At 41.4% G+C, this 21,229-nt stretch overlaps 2 protein-coding genes across 2 annotated transcripts; one reads left to right on the top strand and one right to left on the bottom strand.

The window, feature by feature from the left end:
- Positions 1-5,737: 5,737 nt before the first annotated feature.
- Positions 5,738-10,315, top strand: vhll (von Hippel-Lindau tumor suppressor like). The gene is made up of 3 exons (XM_041258287.1): positions 5,738-6,270; positions 7,806-7,940; positions 8,603-10,315. The coding sequence occupies exons 1-3, from the start codon at positions 6,081-6,083 to the stop codon at positions 8,773-8,775; spliced, it is 498 nt and encodes a 165-aa protein (XP_041114221.1). The 5' UTR covers positions 5,738-6,080; the 3' UTR covers positions 8,776-10,315.
- Positions 10,316-10,541: 226 nt separating this feature from the next.
- LOC121320091 (protein lifeguard 4-like) lies at positions 10,542-16,568 on the bottom strand. The gene is made up of 7 exons (XM_041258286.1): positions 16,356-16,568; positions 14,048-14,156; positions 12,995-13,100; positions 12,847-12,880; positions 12,417-12,534; positions 11,555-11,600; positions 10,542-11,435 (listed from the first exon to the last, which is right to left on the bottom strand). The coding sequence occupies exons 1-7, from the start codon at positions 16,444-16,446 to the stop codon at positions 11,229-11,231; spliced, it is 711 nt and encodes a 236-aa protein (XP_041114220.1). The 5' UTR covers positions 16,447-16,568; the 3' UTR covers positions 10,542-11,228.
- Positions 16,569-21,229: the final 4,661 nt, after the last annotated feature.

Below are 21,229 nucleotides of genomic sequence, written 5' to 3'. Positions count from 1 at the left end.
AGGCACATAGAGAGGCCTGGGCACACAGAGAGGGCTGGGTGCACATACAGAGAGATCTGGGCACACAGAGAGACCTGGGCACACAGAGACAGCTGGGCACACAGAGAGGCCTGGGCACACAAAGAGACTGGGGCACAAGTACAGAGAGGCCTGGGCACACAGAGAGACCTGTTCTTAGTTCTGAATGAGCATTGTGTCGAGCAGGTTTCCATTAAGGGGAAGCAGCTTGTGTTCCTACAAGTTAAACCACCCTTGGGAGGGCCCCAGAGTCTCTCCCAGTCAAAGCAGTACCGCATGAAGTGCTGGGCGAGTCAGGCCTTTGGGAGCTCATTGGTACGAATCCCAGTCAAGGCGAGTTGTTGATCTTTGCATTGCTTACCTTTTTGGTTTATGACAGGATTAGGGAGGAAAATCTTTGGTTCGTGTGGTGAATAGAGGTGACGTGCAGGGCAGTGGGGATGGAGGTGGTCTGATTTTGAAATAATGTAATTTGGGCTACCTTCTAATTGAGAGTGTCCCCCTGCTCCATGCACAATACTGCCCACAGCACAGGCTTAGCACTGCCTCCACTTACACACATGTGACTGGGACCACTCTACCTCTCCACTTTCACTGTAACAATTACCTGAACCAACTGACCGTCTGCAGCCTCCATGCACCCCGCTTACAGACACATAAGGAATGGAGGATGTTCTGAAGACTGAAATGCCTGTAACTATGAAACTTGCATTATTTCCAGTGATTTAATGTATGTGTGTTGTCTTAATAAAATAACGCACCTTTAACATGAGGTACAAGAAGAAGAAAGCCTAAGCCAGGACAGCTGTGTTTAACTGTTAAAATGCCCAGCTTCAGATCTTCATGTCTTTTACAGTCCTGTTTCCAGTTTCAAGTGGACTCGGTTTATAAGGCTGGAGGAGAGCGGTGTTTAGGATGGTGTTCATGATCCGCTGTAGTTTGTTCTAGCAGCATTGTCTAGTTTAAATTGGGTGTAACTGTGCAGCTGCTTCCATCTGCTTGTAATGGGTTTTCTCGTTAAATAAGAAAAAAAAGAAATAAGAAGAAATTGTCAGATTTTTCCACAGATCTGGTTAACTGGCACTGAACAGCCCTTTTGTCGTTAAATCTCGAATTTTCAGCATCTGCCACCCTTGTTGTATAACTGAATGCCCATGCCAGCACCACCATAACCTCTGCCAGGAGTCTTCACTGAAATCTGGGACCGTCATCCTCCCAACTGTATCATACTCCTCTTCTAAACAGATTGTACATGGAACAGACATTGTGTGCAACTATCACGTGCACCTTCCCAGCCAATCAGGATAATTATTCTATCACGTGCACCTTCCCAGCCAATCAGGATAATTATTCTATCACGTGCACCTTCCCAGCCAATCAGGATAATTATTCTATCATGTGCACCTTCCCAGCCAACCAGGATAATTATTCTGCTGAATATTGCCATTCATAGGACTCCACTCTCTCAGATCACAAACACACAAACACATGGAATATAAGAAACAATAAGAGCAAGGTGTTAAGAATAGCATTGCTCGTTTGCACCACCCAAGGAGTCTCCGCTAATGTGTAATGCCGCAGTGCTAAGCACGCAGGCTTTCTATGTGTTCTTTTACAAGACAAGGACAGGTGATTTGAGAGGACAGAATTCAGCCAGATCAAAGGCTGGGGTAATCAGCATGGAATTTGTCAGTGCCGCTAAGCATGAATACATCATGCCCTGGAATTTGAAGTGGATTTTTTTTTTGTTTCCTCTCAATTCACCCGGGAGGAAGCTCCACGACTCCTTAGCTCTCTGTTGGCACTTTCCTGGAGAGGGGGGGGCTCATTGTTTGGATGCTGTAATTCAAACAGTTTGGCTGAGAGCACAAGACTCTGTCTAGTTAGTGGAGATAAGGGGCGAGGCCCCCTGACTATCTCTTTTGTTTTGCCACATACCTTCCCTTGTCCTACACCTTCCCTCGCGCGAGTGAGGCAGAATCACAGAGCTTTTTGTTTGTTCAGCTTTGAAGGCCTTTGCGTCAGCAAACATGAAGGTTGTCATTTGCTGTTTTTGCAGGACTCAGGTTAGCACTCATTTGCTGTTTTTGCAGGACTCAGGTTAGCACTCATTTGCTGTTTTTGCAGCACTCAGGTTAGCACTCATTTGTCTTCAGTCTGTAACCTCTTTGATTATAGTCCTGTAAGCCTTGCACTTGCTTTGTGCAGCAATGGAAACACAAAGAATACATTGATTACTTGCAAGTAATATAATCTCTGCTCCAAAGATCTGAAAAGCCGTATGCCAAATGCACAAGCTTTAAAGTTACTTGTGCACGACTGTCTATATTTTACAATATCACCCTGCACTAGCCAGACATATCCCATGCTGCAGTGGAGGTGGGAGTTCATCTCTTTTACACTTCAGAGTTTTGTATATTACCTAGAGAACCCCTTTTTAAGAAGCTACTGTCATAATCTGGGGGTCTATTCAGGCTGTCATTCATATAAACCCCCTGGCCCAATTGTGATGTAACTTGTTTTCTTAAGTGGAACTGAAATTATTATTATTAGTATCATTCACCATTTCACACCATACCCTCACCAAATGATCAGCAGTGTAATGAAAATGCAATCTTCACAAATGGGGAATGGTGTGAGGCTGCTCTTGGTACTGTACTCTGTTACTACAGAGGCATGTTAAATATCATCACAATGGTAACCATGCCGCCGGGCCAGTACCAGCGTGTGACCGTATCAGGACCACAGTGCAATATTTGTTCAAGACCCTTAATGTTGTGGTGCATAGGTAGAAAGATGGGCCAGGCGTTTCAGTGATCTCCAGCTGAAAGAATTTGAACACTGAGAATAAGACTGAAATCAGCTTAACCCTAACCCTAATTGAAAGAATGGAGCAGTTTTACACTGGCCCGTCTTTGTGTTTTCTATTTAGTGTACTTAAACAGTGTGGCTGTAATGAGCATAGGCATCAGCATTTACAGCTGGTTTCACATGCCCTAATCAGCACAAATCTTGGGAGTACCTTCCCTAATATAACATGAGGTAGTTCAAGACTAGTGCTAGGAGGGGCCTGTAAAATAAAAAAATAAATCCACTTTACATGAACTGTGCTCTTATACTCTCAGTTATAAATAACTTCCAACTCTAGTACCAGCAAAATACTATTCTGTGTACTCGTTTTTTTAAATCATGGATTGTATCTACACTTTGAATCGATTCAATCATCACACCCTCCACCATCCTTTGTTTGCAATTTATTTACAAGAACATTATTATTATTATTATTATTATTATTATTATTATTATTATTATTAGTCCTATTTAAATGCCTAATAGGCCAACGTCAACTCCAGCCGTCATTTGCGATGGCTGGAGAAAAAAATTCAAATTAGCATCCTGGTAATAGAGGATGCTAAATAGGTAGGCATTTAACTAAATTTAACGAAAAAAACGGTAAAAGGACTGCAAATTAAATATTCAAAGAAAACGGGGAGGTGGTACAGAGCACGGCCCCTAGAGTCCACTGGTCGACAAACGATGCCATGTCGCCAGCAGACTCAGCGTGGGTGTGCTCTAACTGAATCCTTGATCGGAAGAGGGCCCTGAACATGGCCCCGCAGTCAAAAAGACCATTAGTAGTAGTCCTATTTATAGCCCATTAAATGGGACCGTCCAATGTAGAGGACATCTCCAGCAGTCAAATAACGGCTGGAGAAAAAGATTCACATTAACATCCTCAAATTGAGGATGCTAAAAGGAATGGGCTATAACTAATTTAAAGTAAACCGGTTGAAAAAGGACTGCAAATTAAATATTTAGAACAAAAGGGGAGGTGGTACAGAGCACGCCCCCTAGAGTCCACTGGTCGACAAACGATGCCATGTCGCTAGCAGACTCCGCGTGGGCGTGCTCTAAATGAATCCGCGACCGGAGGAGGGCCCTGAACATGGCCCCGCAGTCAAAGAGACCATTAGTAGTAGTAGTAGTAGTATTTATTTATTAGCAGACACCCTTATCCAGGGCGACTTAACGTTGTTACAAAATATCACATTACAGATAAGAGCAGTTATTAAATACAATTAAGTCAGCAGTAAGAGCAAAATCAAATGGGAAATAAATACAGTAAATAATTATGTTTGAGAGTGATTTCCACCAAGTACACTCATAGTAAACGTATTTGCTTATAAGAGTACATTTCATTAACAGCATGCAGTAAGAGTACATACAGGGGCATTCAGAACAGGAAATAGAACAGGAAATAGGAGGCATTTTTTTACACAGAATGGTGAGGGTCTGGAATCAACTCCCCAGTAATGTTGTTGAAGCTGACACCCTGGGATCCTTCAAGAAGCTGCTTGATGAGATTCTGGGATCAATAAGCTACTAACAACCAAACGAGCAAGATGGGCCGAATGGCCTCTCGTTTATAACCTTTCTTAAACGGATAAGAACGAGTTCAAATAAGAGCAATTACAAAAAACGTGAATAGAGTTACCTTTAGGAGTAAAACATGCAGCTAAAGGATCTCGGCATGTATTCTCAGCGTAATTCTCGTTTGGTTTCCTGGAAACTGTATAATCTGGAATACAGGTTAATTAATTGCAGTCGGTATCTGTTAACTCGGGTCTTTTGTGTAACAGATGTGAAGCAGTGCTTGCCAGTAAATCACACAGGGTCGTGAACAGGCAGCTCATGTCTCAAGACTGCCCTCTACTGTGTCTTTTCACTTGTGCTTTTCAGACATTTTGTAATGATCCCTTGTATATACTAACCCTAGCCCCGGACCTTTAAGGTTTGAGGCTCTAATGAACGAGCCCTGCTGGCCGGATAGGCACATTGTAAGAGTGCATAAAAGACACGGGCTGCAAACCCGCTAGGAGGATTCCCCTTTAGCGAAACTGTAGCGCGTCTGGCTTTAGTGCAGAGGGGTAATAGTTGTGCATGGATAGAAGATTATAAAAAGCAATGGAACTTGAATGTCTATAGAAGTTGGTATTAACTGTCAAGCGGGAACTCTTACGATACTATGCATATAGCTAGATCTATATATACATTGACTGATTGTGAGGACGGGGTAACGAAGTATGAGATTGAAAATATACAGGCCTTATGAAAAGACTGGACTTGTGTGTATTCAGTTAAGTACTCTTTCCTACAACGTTACTGGCAGAAACCCAACAAGGACATAATGCAACGTTAATGGGGTTTTTATCCTAATGAGTGACAAGTCCCATTGCACATGGTGTTTAGAGTTTCTCTCCTGTGCGCATACCCTGGTGTTTTACAAGGTTGCATCTTCTACCGAAACTCTTTACATAGTCGGAGCAGCGAACCCTTAAACTTGGGTTCCAGTCCAAAAAAATAAAAAATAAAACTACGCAGAACAGTTGGGAAGAAAAAAAACTACAAACCAGCAACTTGTACTGTAAAGCGAGTAACATCCATGTGTATACATTTACAAAACAAACACAACGTAGAAAACAAGCGATCCAAACGCTGGCTAACCCTTTACTTCACCTTGGAATGTCCAAACACACAACAACATTATTATTATTATTATTATTATTATTATTATTATAAATGTAATTTATTTGCCCAAATTCTTTATTCTGCACCTATTTAACAAAAAGTTTGTCGTTCCTTCTTTTATTTTTTACAGATTGTATCATATAGGAATACTGTGGCGTGCACGGGAAAGCAGCAGCGCTGGTAAGTTGCGTAATCACACACGAAGACAGAAGCCCGATCGATATACGCGCCGTGCAAAGGAGCCGGCTCTTCCACAGCGGTATCGGCGCTATGTACCCTTGCCCTGTGCGATGTCCCTGCCTGCTGCAACCGAGATCGCTACAGTATGTTGGGGGGAAATGGTCATAGGTATTTTTTAGAAAACACAGAATATTTGCCATTCCACTCTTGTGACGTATCGGCGTCACCGCCCTCACAATCCGAGTGCCACAGTTGAAGTGCATTTTTACCATTTCATATGCAAGCTATTTAGACTGATTCACAGCAAAAATAACAGGAATCCTTACAATTTCACGAATTATTTGCTGCGTGTTATGGCGGCTGGACGGGAAGAGCCTTTAATCGTATCCCTTAAATCTTTAAACTCGGATGTCGTCACTGATGTTACTTTTGTCAACAAAACCAGGCGAAAGGCCAGAGCGTGGTGGCTGGATTTCCGTGGCGACCCTGTTTCTTACGGAGACATAGGACCCGATGCACGGCTGAGGATGAGCACTTACTTGAGTGAGTTTCGTAATAATACCGCCCGACCACTGTGGAGGTCACAGCGCCTCGCCGACCCTTTATTTACTAAGCGGGAGACACTGCGTTTTCACAACGCTTTCATGACAGTGTAACAGTTATAGGTTATTGACACGGTTAATCAAGGGGCAGAAGTTATAATAATTATAACGTTTAAATAAAATGTATTGTTAGCTCCCGGAGGGAGTGTTTGGGCAGCGGCGCAGTTCCCAGAGAGCGCTGTGTTGTGCTGTGTGCTCACCTGATGCAGGGAGCGAACAGTCAATGAGTTAATGTTGAATGCCTCGGATTAAAGACTATGTCTGGAAGGGTCTCCATTTCTAAACCGACACGAAGTCTCCGAAAAGTCTTACAACAGTATATATGCAATACAGTGCAGTGTTTTCTATAAACAAATTAAAATAAATAAAAACAAAACAAAACACTTTATTGGTTTCAAGGGTGTAGGTATCACTGTATTAAACGAAGATACAATACATTGCGACCGATGTTGTGCTATGGTCAAGTTGAGTTACTGACTGCTAGTGCTGCAATAAAACGAATTTGTTCGGATCCCTTAGCTGTTGGTGCCACGGTTCTGCGCTTGGTTTTAAGTTCTGGTCGCATCTTGGTAGCCACGCCCAAGTCTATTATTTCAAGTTCGAAACAGATCAGTGTTCGCATGTGATAATGCATGCAAGCCTTAAGAAGCCTCATCCACTTCCAGACTGGTGTATGGTCTGTATCAGCACAGTATCAGTATTGCTCTGTATTCATTCAGTAGACGCAGTATACAGGAGTTGAGAAGAAAAAAAAAGTTGGTGGCGTCTGGCTAGCTTTTGTAGAGGTTGTCATCATTCACATGACTAATGGGTTTTTAAATTGATTTTGTGGCATGAGTTTGGCTATAACTACAGTATAGAAAAGATGTGTCATCCTTAAATAGTTTCTACTGTATGACGGTAATAGCCCTTTGTCAGACATTGGCTACCCACGCAAATCAGAGTTCACCCTTGTTAATAATTATACCACATGCCCCTACAGGGGCTGCTGTAGAGGTGGAGGGGTGTTGATGCTAGCCTCTTGGCTGACTGAAATACTGGATAATTGTTACAGAGGGAAGTGACTTTGCACTGGGAGAGTGACATAGTGCTGTCTAACCTCCAGAACTGTGCTTATCAAGAACCATTATACCAGAAATACAGGTGCATTGTTGGGGTCAATTCCCCTTCACCAGGGCATTTCCAATTCAAAGGGATTTGAAGGAATTGATTAAAAAGGGAATTGGTGATTGGAAATTGGTTTTAAAAAGGAACTGAAAAGGGATCTGACCCCAACCCTTTACATCTGTAAGCTTAAAGGGAAGATTCACAATGCAGCAGCCACAATATTTTCTTTAGCTGTGATGACATCCACACTTGCTAGAGGCACATGTGTTAAAATCCAGTTTCTCCCATCTTACTAGCCCAGGCAGCATTGTCATTGGTCCCTGTTTTCTTGTGTTGAGATATTTTGTTTTTTTGCATGTTTTTTTAAAGCTCACCCGTGGATTTTTCGTGACACGGATACCGGTGCAAAACTGCTGGTAAATATGAAAGAGATTTACTTTCCTGAACCCAACAATGTTGAAGATGGATGCCTGGTACCCCATGATGTGATTATCACCACTCCAGGTAAAACCATTCATTTCCTACCATTGGATTAACAGCATTACAGGCAACGAGAAGAGACTTTTCACATGGACTAAAGGCCAGCATTATGTCATGTCCTAGCCTGAGCACTGTGCTGCCATGCCACTAAACAATAAAGCAGTAACCCAGCATTGCAGTCATGTCTGGGTGGATTGCAACTTCACAGTTAGCATTTAATAAGATTTAATAAGACAGGATGAAAGCACTGGGTGAAACCATGTAATTTGCAGCATTTTATGTGATAGAAAAATAAAACGGTTGAAAATAGTGATTCCTAGACAATGGGACATTAGCTTTTGTAACTTTTTTTTTTTTTTTTATTGAAACAGATTTCCAGTGTGAGATGTAGTGGATAGGCAGCATGTTATTCTGAGAGTGTAGTGTTCTGTACTTAACCACAGGGTTAACAGAAATGTAAATTCCCCACCTTTCCCTGCATGCATGCATGCCAAACAGCTGGCCAGACTTGCTTATGGGAGGAAGATGTTAATGGCGCAGAGTAGAAATGAAATACTAATTAAGCACACAGAACACTGGATTTGCAAATAAATAAAACAGCTTTGGAAATCTGCTGCCTCGACCCGATACCCCAGTCAAACCTCTGCTGGTGCGTCTCGCTGCAAAGTCTTTTCTTTCTCTTTCAGTATACACTTTGCAGGACTGCTGCTTAATGTTGATTCGTAAACTGGTAAAGCAGAAAGACTACAGGAAACTGGAAATCCCACAGTCACTAAGGAAGACTCTCTCGTTTGGACCAAGTTTGGAAAAGGATCTTCAACAATATAATAAAGAAAAGGCTCTTTGCACATTGTACTAACTATGTTTGGTTACATAATTAAAATGTTAAAGTTGCACGTGGAAATGGATATCCTCTACTGCAAATCTGCAGGCAAACAGGTTTGTCTATACTAGTCAATTAAAATACACATTATAGAGCTTATTTTCAATTCAAACAATCCGAACATCAATTATCATGATATTAACAATACTTTTCTTCAGCCTTGATTATTTATTGTACTGAAAAATGATTATCAGCAATTGTATTTCTGACAGTTATCTATACTTAAAAAAGATCAGCAGTGTTCTGTTCTTCTCTTCCTGTAGACAACCGATTTGTCCAGAAAGAGATGCAGGGGAGCTGTTAAGTGCCAGGTAATTAAACTGGGCACCGGAAAATGACTTCAATTCAGACCTGCCTTCTACTATGGGAGAACAGTGTAAGACAGAAACTAACAATTCATGTGAGTTAAAATATGAATGAAAGTGACATTATTGTCAAACCCAGCTGTACAGTACATAGCAGCAGTGATGACTGGTATTGTTAATAGCAAGACCCCTAGCATCTCAGTGTCTCCTTTACAACCTAATACTGTCCTGGCTGTGTACGGGACCATGCTCCTGAATATCTCTGTAAAATGAAACAGAACATATGGGTTTGGTAAACTATTTACTGTATACATATTGTGCCTAGATCGTGTAAAGCTTTGTATTTAAATAATAAAACAATCAATGTAAATGCTTGTTATAAATGTACGCTTAAAACTACTTATGTGAAGGACTATACCAATAAAAGTGTTTTTCCTCCTATTTATCAATCACTGTGTGCCAGGATGGCTTGGATATCCACAAGAACTGTTTGACCTTTCATTTGTTTTCTGTCCTATAGTTTAAAATAATGTCTTCTCACTTTTGCATGTGGCTAGCCAATGGATTTGAAACTTTTAGAACGGAAATAACTAATAAAAAGCAGGGCAGCAGCACTTGCCCACTCTCCTAATGTATGAAGCAGTCTGGTGGGCACCACTGTTTTAAACAGACAATTAAACTCAACGTGCAGGCTAAGAGTGGGCCAGTAACTCAGTAGCTAGCGCTTGCCAGCTCAGTATCTATCCGTAGATCCCCCTCCCTGACACCCCACATTTCAACAAAGGTGTTCTTTTTTTTTTATGAAGACCCCAATATTAAACGATTGAGAGAGCGTTACATCTGTTTAGCAAATGTGAAGTCACTAAATCAAAGTATCGTGGTCCCATTTAACATGTAGTGTTTCCATAACCCTGCAGATATGCAGTCATTCTCTCTAATGATCTGAGATATACAAGGCTTTGACAGTGTGCCACGAAATGGCTGGTTCTTCCTGTAATGCCAGCGATCAAGAGTAGTTATTTATTGAATATTTGCCATGTAAAGTACAGTAAAATGTATCAATTGAACCAAATAACCCCAAAACATTGCTACTTAACTAATGCACTTTGTAATTTCAACGACTGTGATAAGCAGGTAATGATGGCGTTAGTGTTAATACTTTCACAGACCCAGATTAGCACTAATCTTGGGAATACCAAGGTAAAGTAGTCCAAGATTACAGATCAACGGGGTGTGCAAAACGACAGGTACATAAACTCGGTTGTAGGGCAAGAACTGTGATAATAATTTAAGAATGCAAAAATTCAAAATCCTAGCTAGCATTGTTTAATTACTGCAGTCATCTTCCGTTGTCTTACAGTTTAAAATTCTACTCACCCTCTTGCAGGGCTGTAATTTAACCCAGTATGGCTACAAAAAAAAAAAAAAAAAAAAAAACCCAGACAGATGCCAATTTATTAACATATTCTAATGTATAAAATAAGCACAGTATTCCCAGTATTAAATACATTAGAAAACAAATAGTAATATATCGTTTGTAGTAATATTGCATCTTTACAGAGTCTAAATCATAATTAACAGAACTGTTGCAAAAAAATAGAATTGGTAAATACAAACAATGGCCATAAATTCATAATTAATTCTGACTGAACACCACAGGAACACACCTAAATATCTGCACTTCCTCAGAGTTCTGAAGTCATTCATTTTGAATTCAGCCCTTTAATTACCTATATTCACTCCATGTTCCTTTGCAACAAGTGATGTTAACCCCATGTATAAGGCATGCATTCACATAAATGCATGAATGAACTCTTCTCACAGTCTCCCGGTGGGTGAGTAAGAGGGTATGAATTAGAGAAGAACAAAGTGAATTCATTAGGAACGGATGGAGGGGAAAGGGGAACCTGAATGTTTTTTTAAATCATGATGAATTAACAGGGCTGAATTCAAACTGAATGACTTCAGAACTCAGAGGTGCAGAAGATACGGAGGTGTTATTCTTGCGGCACTCAGATGGAATTCATTAAGAATTTGTAGCCAGTATTGGAAAGTATGAGTACTAAAACATAACGGCTGATCCTGTAACCCAAGGCGCTGGCTGAGCTGCTCTTGCCTGGCAGTCTAGTTCCTCTTCATCGCCTCCAGCAGGCGCAGCAGGTGCAGGAACAGGTTAATGATGTCCAGGTACAGGTTGATGGAGGCCAGGATGTACTCCTCAGGGGAGAGCTTGTGCATCAGCAGGTGGGTGTCAAAGATGATGAAGCCACAGAACACAAGGGCTCCAGCACCAGCCAACACCAGCTCCACAGTCTCATTGTGGAAAAACAGCTGAGCGGCAAAACACAACAGGAATGGTTCAGTTCAGGAGGGGGACGGAGGGTTTACAATACATTTAAACTTTCTTTATGGCTCACGTTTAAAATAAAAATATTTTAAAAAGTACTTACTCTCATGAAACTTGCAATTATCAAAATCCACAGGCAAGCGAAAAGCCTGAAAACAAGTAAACAAGCAAGCTTCAGAACAATGACTCCAACACAGCAAGAGAACCTACTCGAACTGGGTTTTGCACAGGATAATTAACTACTGAAGCAAAGGCACATTTTGAGAAGACAATGGTAAAAATATATATACAATAATAAAAATAAAGTATGGCAGGAGCAGTAAATTACTGTTCTCAGAAGTTTCTTGTTTGAAGTATTGCTAGTGGGTAAAGCTAAGAAAGGACAAAGTAATGATCAGAGACAACATAAATAATTCCCCAATTAGAATAATTTCAAACTAAGTCAAATCAGGGAAATAATAGAGCAGTCAAAGAAAGCTAGAGATAACACAGTGAATTTGAATACACAGACCACATTAGATGTAATATCAAAATAGACTCAGGACAAAGGAAACACATTGTCCGGGCTGAGACTGCAGGGACGCCAATCTAACCCTAATTCTGGTGCTTACAGTGAATATTCTTAACATCACAGACAGGTTATCTACCATGGCAGAGCATTTACATCACAACTTGCTCCCAATCCAAGGCTCCCCTATTGGGAGTAACGGTAGTCACTCCAGCCTCATTAGAATACAGAATGGGTGAACTCTACTGTGGCTACCTGTACAGGACTGAACCTTACGGGAAATCTGTGGTACTGCCACAGCTATCCAAAATCCTCTTGTTGTCATTGTTGAAGAGGTCAAACATATAGCTAATGAAGATGGGCGCAAGTTGTTTATTAAACTCTGCATGATAAACTGGGGAATGCAGTTTGTTTGACGTATTTGTTGTTGTTCTTTTGGGACAGAGTAAGCACTAACCCGGCTCCTAGTTTGCTGAAGTCCCTCCTTGACTGGAAGGTGTAGGCGGTCAGGCCAACGAACACAGCGGCAGTGAGGGCAAAGGCCTGGAGTACCACAGAGTACTCGTAAAACGTGACTGAAAGACAATAGCAGCACTTAATACAGGAACACATCAATCGACAGGCATGGGAAGAAGACTCCCATTGCTCAGCAGTTTGATCCATTCCTGGTTTTACTGGGAGTTTAATAAAACACACCACTGTGGCTAACCAAAATCATATTGAAACCTGCCATAGGAGTCTTATTTCCATCCCTGAATCAAGTCTGAAAAAAAGGATTGGGTAAAGTAATAGAAAGTAGTTTAGCACATATGTTGCTGAACTGCAATACATGAGGCACATGTTACTCTTCATGCAAGTGCTAGATCAGAAATCAGAAGTTCACGCACCTGCAGTAGCAACAGTCACAGCTTCAAAAAGTGTCTGTGGAAGAAGTATTTGAAAACGTGCTCAGTCACAATGAACAGGCCTACATCTGACAGTGTACAGGTGGACTTTTTTTTTTTTTTTTTTGGGTGCGGGGTAGTAAATACTTACGAAGCCAAGGAGCAGGTAAAGGTTGACTGGGTGCTGGTGTCTGTAGATGGCCAAGGCAAAGATAAGACCGAGAGAGCCAACAGCCGATATCAAAACCAGAGCAGGGCTATTGGGAGAACAGAACCACAGGGTTACAAAAGACACTCACTTGCACAGCTACATTTATGATGCCTGGCTTAGAGGACACCACTGTACATATGAAAGTACTGAATTGCATGTACGCATATTTTTGTGTAATCTAGTATTTCTGCTCTAAACTAAAGGGCAGAGATGGATAAACTCAGCACACATTCATAAAATACAAAAATCAGCCTTCACTCTATTTACTACTGGTAAAGCCAAGATATTTTTACAATTGCTATTACTCTGATATTGCTGACAGGAGTGGCCCTACTGCAATGAAAACACTACTCAGTGTCTCAGAGAGCAGAGATCATTCGGGATTTCAGTGTATTACTAACTGCTCAGTCTCTCGGAGAGCTGAGATCATTCCGGATTTCAGTGTATTACTAACTGCTCAGTCTCTCGGAGAGCTGAGATCATTCAGGATTTAAGTGTATTACTAACTGCTCAGTGTCTCGGAGAGCAGAGATCATTCAGGATTTCAGTGTATTACTAACTGCTCAGTGTCTCAGAGCAGAGAGATCATTCAGGATTTCAGTGTATTACTAACTGCTCAGTGTCTCGGAGAGCAGAGATCATTCAGGATTTCAGTGTATTACTAACTGCTCAGTGTCTCGGAGAGCAGAGATCATTCAGGATTTCAGTGTATTACTAACTGCTCAGTGTCTTGGAGAGCTGAGCTCATTCAGGATTTCAGTGTATTACTAACTGCTCAGTGTCTCGGAGAGCAGAGATCATTCAGGATTTCAGTGTATTACTAACTGCTCAGTGTCTTGGAGAGCTGAGCTCATTCAGGATTTCAGTGTATTACTAACTGCTCAGTGTCTCGGAGAGCTGAGATCGTTCGGGATTTCAGTGTATTAGTAACTGCTCAGTGTCTCAGAGAGCTGAGAGATCAACTGGGATTTCAGTGTATTACTATTAGAATACCTTGCGTGAACAAAGTTCTTGATGGAGTCACTGTACATGAAGACAGCTGAAGTCACTGTGGTCAGAATAATCTGAATGGAAAGGATGCTGTACACCTTCCGCAGAAAATCTGTCAAATGAAGGAAGATAAACAGTGGTTAAAACAGAGGTGAATAAACCCGCCACTACATTTCTCAATGTGCAGACTGAACGATGCAGACCATACGTAAACCAGAGATTAACCATTTTGAACAGGATTGTAACAGACTAGTAGTGGAAGGACGAACTTCAGCCTCCCATGCTTAAACCCAGCTGCGCGACTCCATGCATTTCATCGGGGCCATGTGACTAATCACACCTCATGTTAGTCCTTGACTGAAAAGGGATTCTATACAAAAACATAATAAATCTCCCGGCGTCTTTATTTTGTATTTAATTACACTGAACAAAAATATAAACACAACATGCAACAATTTCAAAGATTTTACTGAGTTACAATTCATATAAGGAAATCAGTCAATTGAAATAAATTACTTAGGCCCTAATCTATGGATTTCACATGACTGGGAATACAGATATGCATCTGTTGGTCACAGATACCTTTAAAAAAAAAAAAAAAAAAAAAGGTAGGGGCGTGGATCACAAAACCAGTCAGTATCTGGTGTGACCACCATTTGCCTCATGCAGCGCAACACATCTCCTTCGCATAGAGTTGATCAGGCTGTTGATCGTGGCCTGTGGAATGCTGTCCACTCCTCTTCAATGGCTGTGCGAAGTTGCTGGATATTGGCGGGAACTGGAACACGCTGTCGTACACGTCGAGCCAGAGCATCCCAAACATGCTCAATGGGTGACATGTCTGGTGAGTATGCAGGCCATGGAAGAACTGGGACATTTTCAGCTTCCAGGAATTGTGTACAGATCCTTGCGACATGGGGCCGTGCATTATCATGCTGAAACATGAGGTGATGGTAGCGGATGAGTGGCATGACAATGGGCCTCAGGATCTCGTCACTGTATCTCTGTGCATTTAAATTGCCATCGATAAAATTAAAAGCCTGCCCATACCATAACCCCACGTCCACCATGGGGCACTCTGTTCACAACGTTGACATCAGCAAACAGCTCGCCCATACCACTCTGTATACCACACTGTCTGCCATCTGCCCGGTACAGTTGAAACCGGGATTCATCCGTGAAGAGCACACTTTTCTAGCGTGCCAGTGGCCATCAAAGGTGAGCATTTGCCCACTGAAGTCGGTTACGACGCCGAACTGCAGTCCGGTCAAGACCCTGGTGAGGGCAAGGCGCACGCCGATGAGCTTCCCGAGACGCTTTCTGACAGTTTGTGCAGAAATTCTTCGGTTGTGCAAACCGACAGTCATCAGATGTCCGGGTGCTGGTCTCAGACGATCGCGCAAGTGAAGAAGCTGGATGTGGAGGTCCTGGGCTAGCGTGGTTACACATGGTCTGCGGTTGTGAGGCCGGTTGGACGTACTGCCAAATTCTCTAAAACAACTTTGGAGGCGGCTTATGGTACAGAAATGAACATTCAGTATTCTGGCAACTAAACTTGAGACATCTGTGGCATTGTGTTGTATGACAAAACAGCAAAATTTAGACTGGCCTTTTATTGTCCCCAGCACAAGGTGCACCTGTGTAATGATCATGCTGTTTAAGCAGCTTCTTGATATGCCACACCTGTCAGGTGGATATTTATCTTGGCAAAGGAGAAATGCTCACTAACAGGGATGTAAACAAATTTGTGCTCGAAATTTGAGCAAAATAAGGTTTTTGTGCGTATGGAAAATTTCTGGGATCTTTTATTTCAGCTCATGAAACATGGGACCAACACTTTACATGTTGTGTTTATATTTTTGTTCAGTGTATTTACCGAACGACCGTTCCATACAAATGCAATGACCAGTGGTAACCAAACCACGTCATTGTGTATGCTGTGCAGAGCCGTGTGCACGTTATTTGTTTTGCAATCCAGTTATTGCAAAATATTACCGATCTGCGCAAAACAAACAACCGCAGAAATTGCACAGTAATATAGACGAAATAAAACCTGACATAGCAGCACACGTCATTGCGGTATTGAACATTACATACGAGAAAACGTAGTGCGTTCCGTTTTAAATTAGATGAAAACAATATATATTATGTTATAAAACACACGTCAATGGTATTAGATATAGTGTATTTGAAGAAAGTGTCGTGTGTGTGTGTATATATATATATATATATAAAATGAAACTGATATTCCACAATTTAGCCGCAGCTGTTACACTTTCGATATCCATTTTGTTTATTTATTTTTACTTACCCATTCGGATTTGGACGCTGGCTGTCGCCACATTTGTCCCGTAGTTAAAATCATCTTCGATAGAAGATCGTGGATACTTCTCGGTTTCCATTTAAGACAACAGAACAGTACAAGTACGATTTAAATACAGCAGTTTACGCTCCTCTTCCAAAATACGAATCAACAATCTTATCTCTTCAGCTTCGCTTCTGCCTAATCGCATCAGAGTGTATCGATGGCTTGACACCAACCCAAGGCCTGTGTAATCAAACGCAGAACGGGATCAAACCAGATCATCTGAAAAGTACAGCGATGCAATGCAAATATCCACCACAATGCGGTGCACGGGTGAAACAACTGAGCTAAAATACAAGAAAACGTTTTGAAGCATTTTCTGGTACTGCTTGCTGCAGTTGCTAGATGCAAAGACATTTCAAGCTCAGCTATACAGTAGCTTGCCTTTAAAACGCTTTCTTTAGTTTACTGAAACGAAATAGCTGACTGAATGGTTGCAAAGATATTTGAAAGAAAGGGAACAAGGTGGAACCAAACTGCACGAAGACACAGCTCCAGTATGCTTGTGTTCATGTTAAAGCACAGCATCAATTTATTTGTATTTTGACTGAATTCCCTACTACAAAAGACTACCGATTGCTGAGACGTGCAGCCTTTTCCAGTCTAGTAAGTCACTCAAGAGAAATTAAGTCTGCTTGAAGCAAGATAACAGGGAGCATCGGGCTTCTGTAACGGGAGAGACGTCAAGGAGATAGTATGGGTCTGGTTGAATGACAGATGTGCTATCTGCCCTCGTTTAAACCGCAGGTATAATTCAGAAGTTGTGGTTCTGGATTGTAGAATCTCTTGAATGATTTAAAATGCTGCTCATCAAAGTGAGATTCAATCACAAAGTGCGCTCGGCTGATTGCTCGTTTTCTATGGAGCTATTCAAATACAGCTTCCTCTTATTATTGCACTGCTTCTGCAAAAACGACAGATTCTCCTGAAACACTCAATCTGTGGTCTGGGAGGGACAGCATGGGGATACGTTAATCTGCCTCGCTTGCATTGGGTGTAGATCATACTGTGCATCTACAAAGTGTAATGAACAATGCAGGCTTCAGAAAACTAAATCGTGATATTACTTTTCTCAAAATGTCACCTTTCTGTGTTTACATGATTCCGTTTGTTTTTGTTTTAAACCGTGTTGGCATCGAAATCTGCTTTAATTCCTGTGTGCATTTTCCACGCAGTAATCCATTTATATTCTTGGCAGCAGATATGTACATTATGTTACTTGGAACAGAATAATTATGAGGCTTAATGGTCAACATGTAAGAACGGAATAAAACCCAGTTATTTTACAACCAAGTTAACAACTACCTGCTGATGGAGTGCCGAGATGCATGCAAGCACTGGCAGCAGCTGGTGCGGTTTCAGCTCAGTGCTACCACTGTTTCATAGAGCCAGCAGTTTTAATATTAAAAGAGCAAGAAAAAATAAACAAATAACACAATCATTTAACTGTTCCTGTCTTTCAGCAAAGGTGTTCCTTCCTGGTAAAACCGCGTTGAGAGTTGACTGTATTTGTATAGGGTGTTTTTTTTTTTTTTTTTTTTTTCCATGCTTATGCTTTTACTTTTGTTTAACAATAACATGTGATTTACTATACTTGCTGGTGCTGTGTTTTGTTACCATGGTCAGTTTACCACAGTCAACTTTTTTCATGCAGATTTGCCAAGATGTGATCATCACAGCGAGTGAGATTTGGGTGAAATGTATGATATTATATTCAAATGCATTGTCAATTCCTCTTCTTGGATCTGCGCTACTAAAATTGAGTGAGACATGGCATGTCTGATCAGATACACTTATTTACACAGAAAAGAAGATACACATATTTACACAGAAAAGAGACAGATTAACAGGAGGCGCCATTTTACTATTGTACACAAAGATCTTCAGCTTTGAAAGGAAAAGGGAAGTGAATTACTGAAAAAAGAGAACTGACTATCATTCGTTGCTGTCACTTTTAAACAGGTCAAATTGGTTACTCTTGCATGACAATTTTCTGACTTGTCTGTGAAAGCCAATAAGAACTGTGCATGTTTATGTTGTGTGTTTGGGTTACTGCTGTGCTGTGATTGACGCCTTTGAGATTTCACAATCTTTTGCAGGTGTCCTCTTCCCTGATCAGTCGTGTTAAGTAATACACAGTTATAATCTGAGCTGTTATTCTTTTTTTGCATGAAACAGTCTATGAATTGCAATCTTACAGTCACATTCTCCTTAGACACCCACTGCCATGCATCTTAATCTGATCAGAAATGTCGTAGTCTAATCAAATGGCTGACGCTAATTGTGGAGACACATTAAGATAAAAGGGTGAGACATGCTATAAAATGCAGACTTGTAGATGGATCTTTTATTTCTGTTTTCAGAGCATGCACATGACAGGAAGCCTATTATGGCTTTTTATCAAACCACATAATCTCTTATCAGAGGTTTCTATTTTGCATTTGCAGCACACAGTGCAGTAAATTCCGATTGCTATAACAGATGTATAAGTTGAGAATGATCTGGGTGTGCGTGAGGGCACATAGGACCCCTTGAACAGATAACACCATGTAACAATTATTATTATTTTTTTTGGTTCCTGGGTAGTTACTTCCTAATTGCTTATGCCTCAAAAGTGTAGAAAATGGCTATTATTCCCCACAAACTTTGCTTTTGTGACCAGGACAGTGATATTTTGAAATTGACCTATTTTCCAGAACATTCCAGATAGATTCAGTGCTGAGTAAACTTGGAGTAACTTCTAGAACTTTCTAGAACTTTCCAGTAATATAAATAGTAGTATAAATACAGGGGCCTTAAGCCCACCAGTTCAGTTTTGTTCCAGCTGCCTAAGTGGATACATATCTGCATTTTTCTGAGATGGCATCAAGAGGCTGCAAGCATCTGGCTGACGCATTTTGCTATGTCTGCGGCCAATTTATCAAGACAAGAGCAAAAAAAGTATGCATGCCTGTTGGGGATCAAGACAAACCCTGGGCACCTCATTTCACCTGCGAGCACTGCAAAAAAACTCTGGAAGGTAAGATGGACAATTGTTGCTCGGAATTTTATGTTATAAAATTTGTTAAAATTTTTAAAATTGTAAAAGTTTTAAATTTTAAAATGTTTTACAATTTTCAATGTTATTGAAAAAATATATCATATATGAAAAATGTTGCGAGACTCTCTTACACATTAGTCATGGGTGAAATAAATGTATTTTTGTAGGATGGTACAGAGGGGAAAAGAGAGCCATGAAGTTCGTTATCCCAAGAATTTGGCGGGAACCCACTGACCACTCAAGCAACTGCTAACAATTTCAGATTCAGATTCAGATTCAGAGGTGGAGCTGAGGAGAGAAACCCCTACTACCCCAACCAAAAAGACCTCAACGACTTGATTAGAGATCTTGGTCTCACCAAGTCCAATGCCGAGCTTTTGACGTCTAGGCTCAAGCAGTGGAACTTGTTGGATGAAAGTGTGCAAGTCGCAGATCAGAGGAAGCGTCATCAACCTTTTTCCAGCTTCTTCACCCATCAAGATGGGCTCTGCTTCTGCCACAATGTGACCAGTCTGTTCGAGGCAATCGGAATCGCCTGTAACCAGAATGAGTGGCGCCTCTTCATTGACAGCTCATCCAGGAGCCTCAAAGCCGTGCTGCTCCATAATGGTAACAAGTACCCGTGTCTTCCCCTGGCTCACTCGGTGCACCTCAAAGAGGATTACAACATCATCAAGACCTTGCTGGACGCCTTGAAGTATGATGAGTACGGCTGGGAGGTCATAGGAGACTTCAAAATGGTGGAATTCCTGATGGGTCTCCAAGGTGGTTTTACCAAGTTTCCCTGCTATCTTTGCCTTTGGGACAGCAGGGACACCAAGGCGCACTACCACAGGCGGGACTGGCCACAGCGGACCGAGTTATCTGTGGGGAGGAACAACGTCAAGTCACAATTTGTCAGAGCTCTAGATAAGGAGTCGGCAGCCTTCAAGTACCTTCGAGACTTCTTCCCTAAGCTATCTGAGGCAAAGGTCAAAGCCGATGTCTTCGTCGGACCACAGATAAAGAAGATCCTGGAGTGCAATGAATTCCCCAAGAAGCTCACTAGTAAGGAGAAAGCGGCTTGGAACAGCTTTGTCGCAGTGGTTCGGGGCTTCCTGGGCAATCACAAGGCCGAAAACTATGTGGAGCTGGTTGAGACTCTGGTGAAGAACTACAGCACAATGGGCTGTAGGATGTCCGTCAAAGTCCATATCCTTGATGCTCATCTTGATAAATTCAAGGAGAACATGGGAGCGTACTCGGAGGAGCAAGGCGAGCGCTTCCACCAGGATATACTGGACTTTGAACGCTGCTACCAAGGACAGTATAACGAGAACATGATGGGAGACTGCATTTGGGGGCTGTTTTGTGAAAGTGATTTACAGTATAATCGTAAATCTCGAAAAACTACTCACTTCTAAATGTTTTGTAGTCATTTTTGTATTACTTTAGTATAAATACATGTTAATTTGGATTCATATGTTGTTTTTTTCTGACTTTATGTGAACGAAAAGACACAAGTTCGCCCGTTTTCTCATTGGAAATAGGTAAATTTCAAAATATCACTGTCCTGGTCACAAAAGCAAAGTTTGTGGGGAATAATAGCCATTTTCTATACTTTTGAGGCATAAGCAATTAGGAAATAACACTTACTACCCAGGAACAAAAATTGTGTTACATAATGTAATCAGTTGCTCTTCAGAAGCAGATGGAAGAGCATAATTCTGTTTTCTACTCCTCGAGTGGAATATGATCACGCACTGAGGATCAAGCCCTCTGCGAAGGGGATCTAGTGGAG

Source organism: Polyodon spathula, chromosome 8 (genome assembly GCF_017654505.1).
Source record: "Polyodon spathula isolate WHYD16114869_AA chromosome 8, ASM1765450v1, whole genome shotgun sequence".
NCBI lineage: Eukaryota > Metazoa > Chordata > Actinopteri > Acipenseriformes > Polyodontidae > Polyodon > Polyodon spathula.
Note: the sequence above shows the minus strand (reverse complement) of the source record. Positions and strands in the feature narration are given on the sequence as shown.

Bases quoted from the DNA above. Each gene is read 5' to 3' on its own strand.
- vhll (XM_041258287.1), top strand. From the start codon at position 6,081: ATGGCGGCTGGACGGGAAGAGCCTTTAATCGTATCCCTTAAATCTTTA. The intron at 6,271-7,805 runs GTGAGTTTCGTA...GTTTTTTTAAAG, and splicing joins GAGGATGAGCACTTACTTGA to CTCACCCGTGGATTTTTCGT. The intron at 7,941-8,602 runs GTAAAACCATTC...TTTCTCTTTCAG, and splicing joins TGTGATTATCACCACTCCAG to TATACACTTTGCAGGACTGC.
- LOC121320091 (XM_041258286.1), bottom strand. From the start codon at position 16,446: ATGGAAACCGAGAAGTATCCACGATCTTCTATCGAAGATGATTTTAAC. The intron at 11,601-12,416 runs GTTAGTGCTTAC...ACTTGTTTTCAG, and splicing joins TTCAGCAAACTAGGAGCCGG to GCTTTTCGCTTGCCTGTGGA. The intron at 11,436-11,554 runs GTAAGTACTTTT...TTTGCCGCTCAG, and splicing joins TAATTGCAAGTTTCATGAGA to CTGTTTTTCCACAATGAGAC.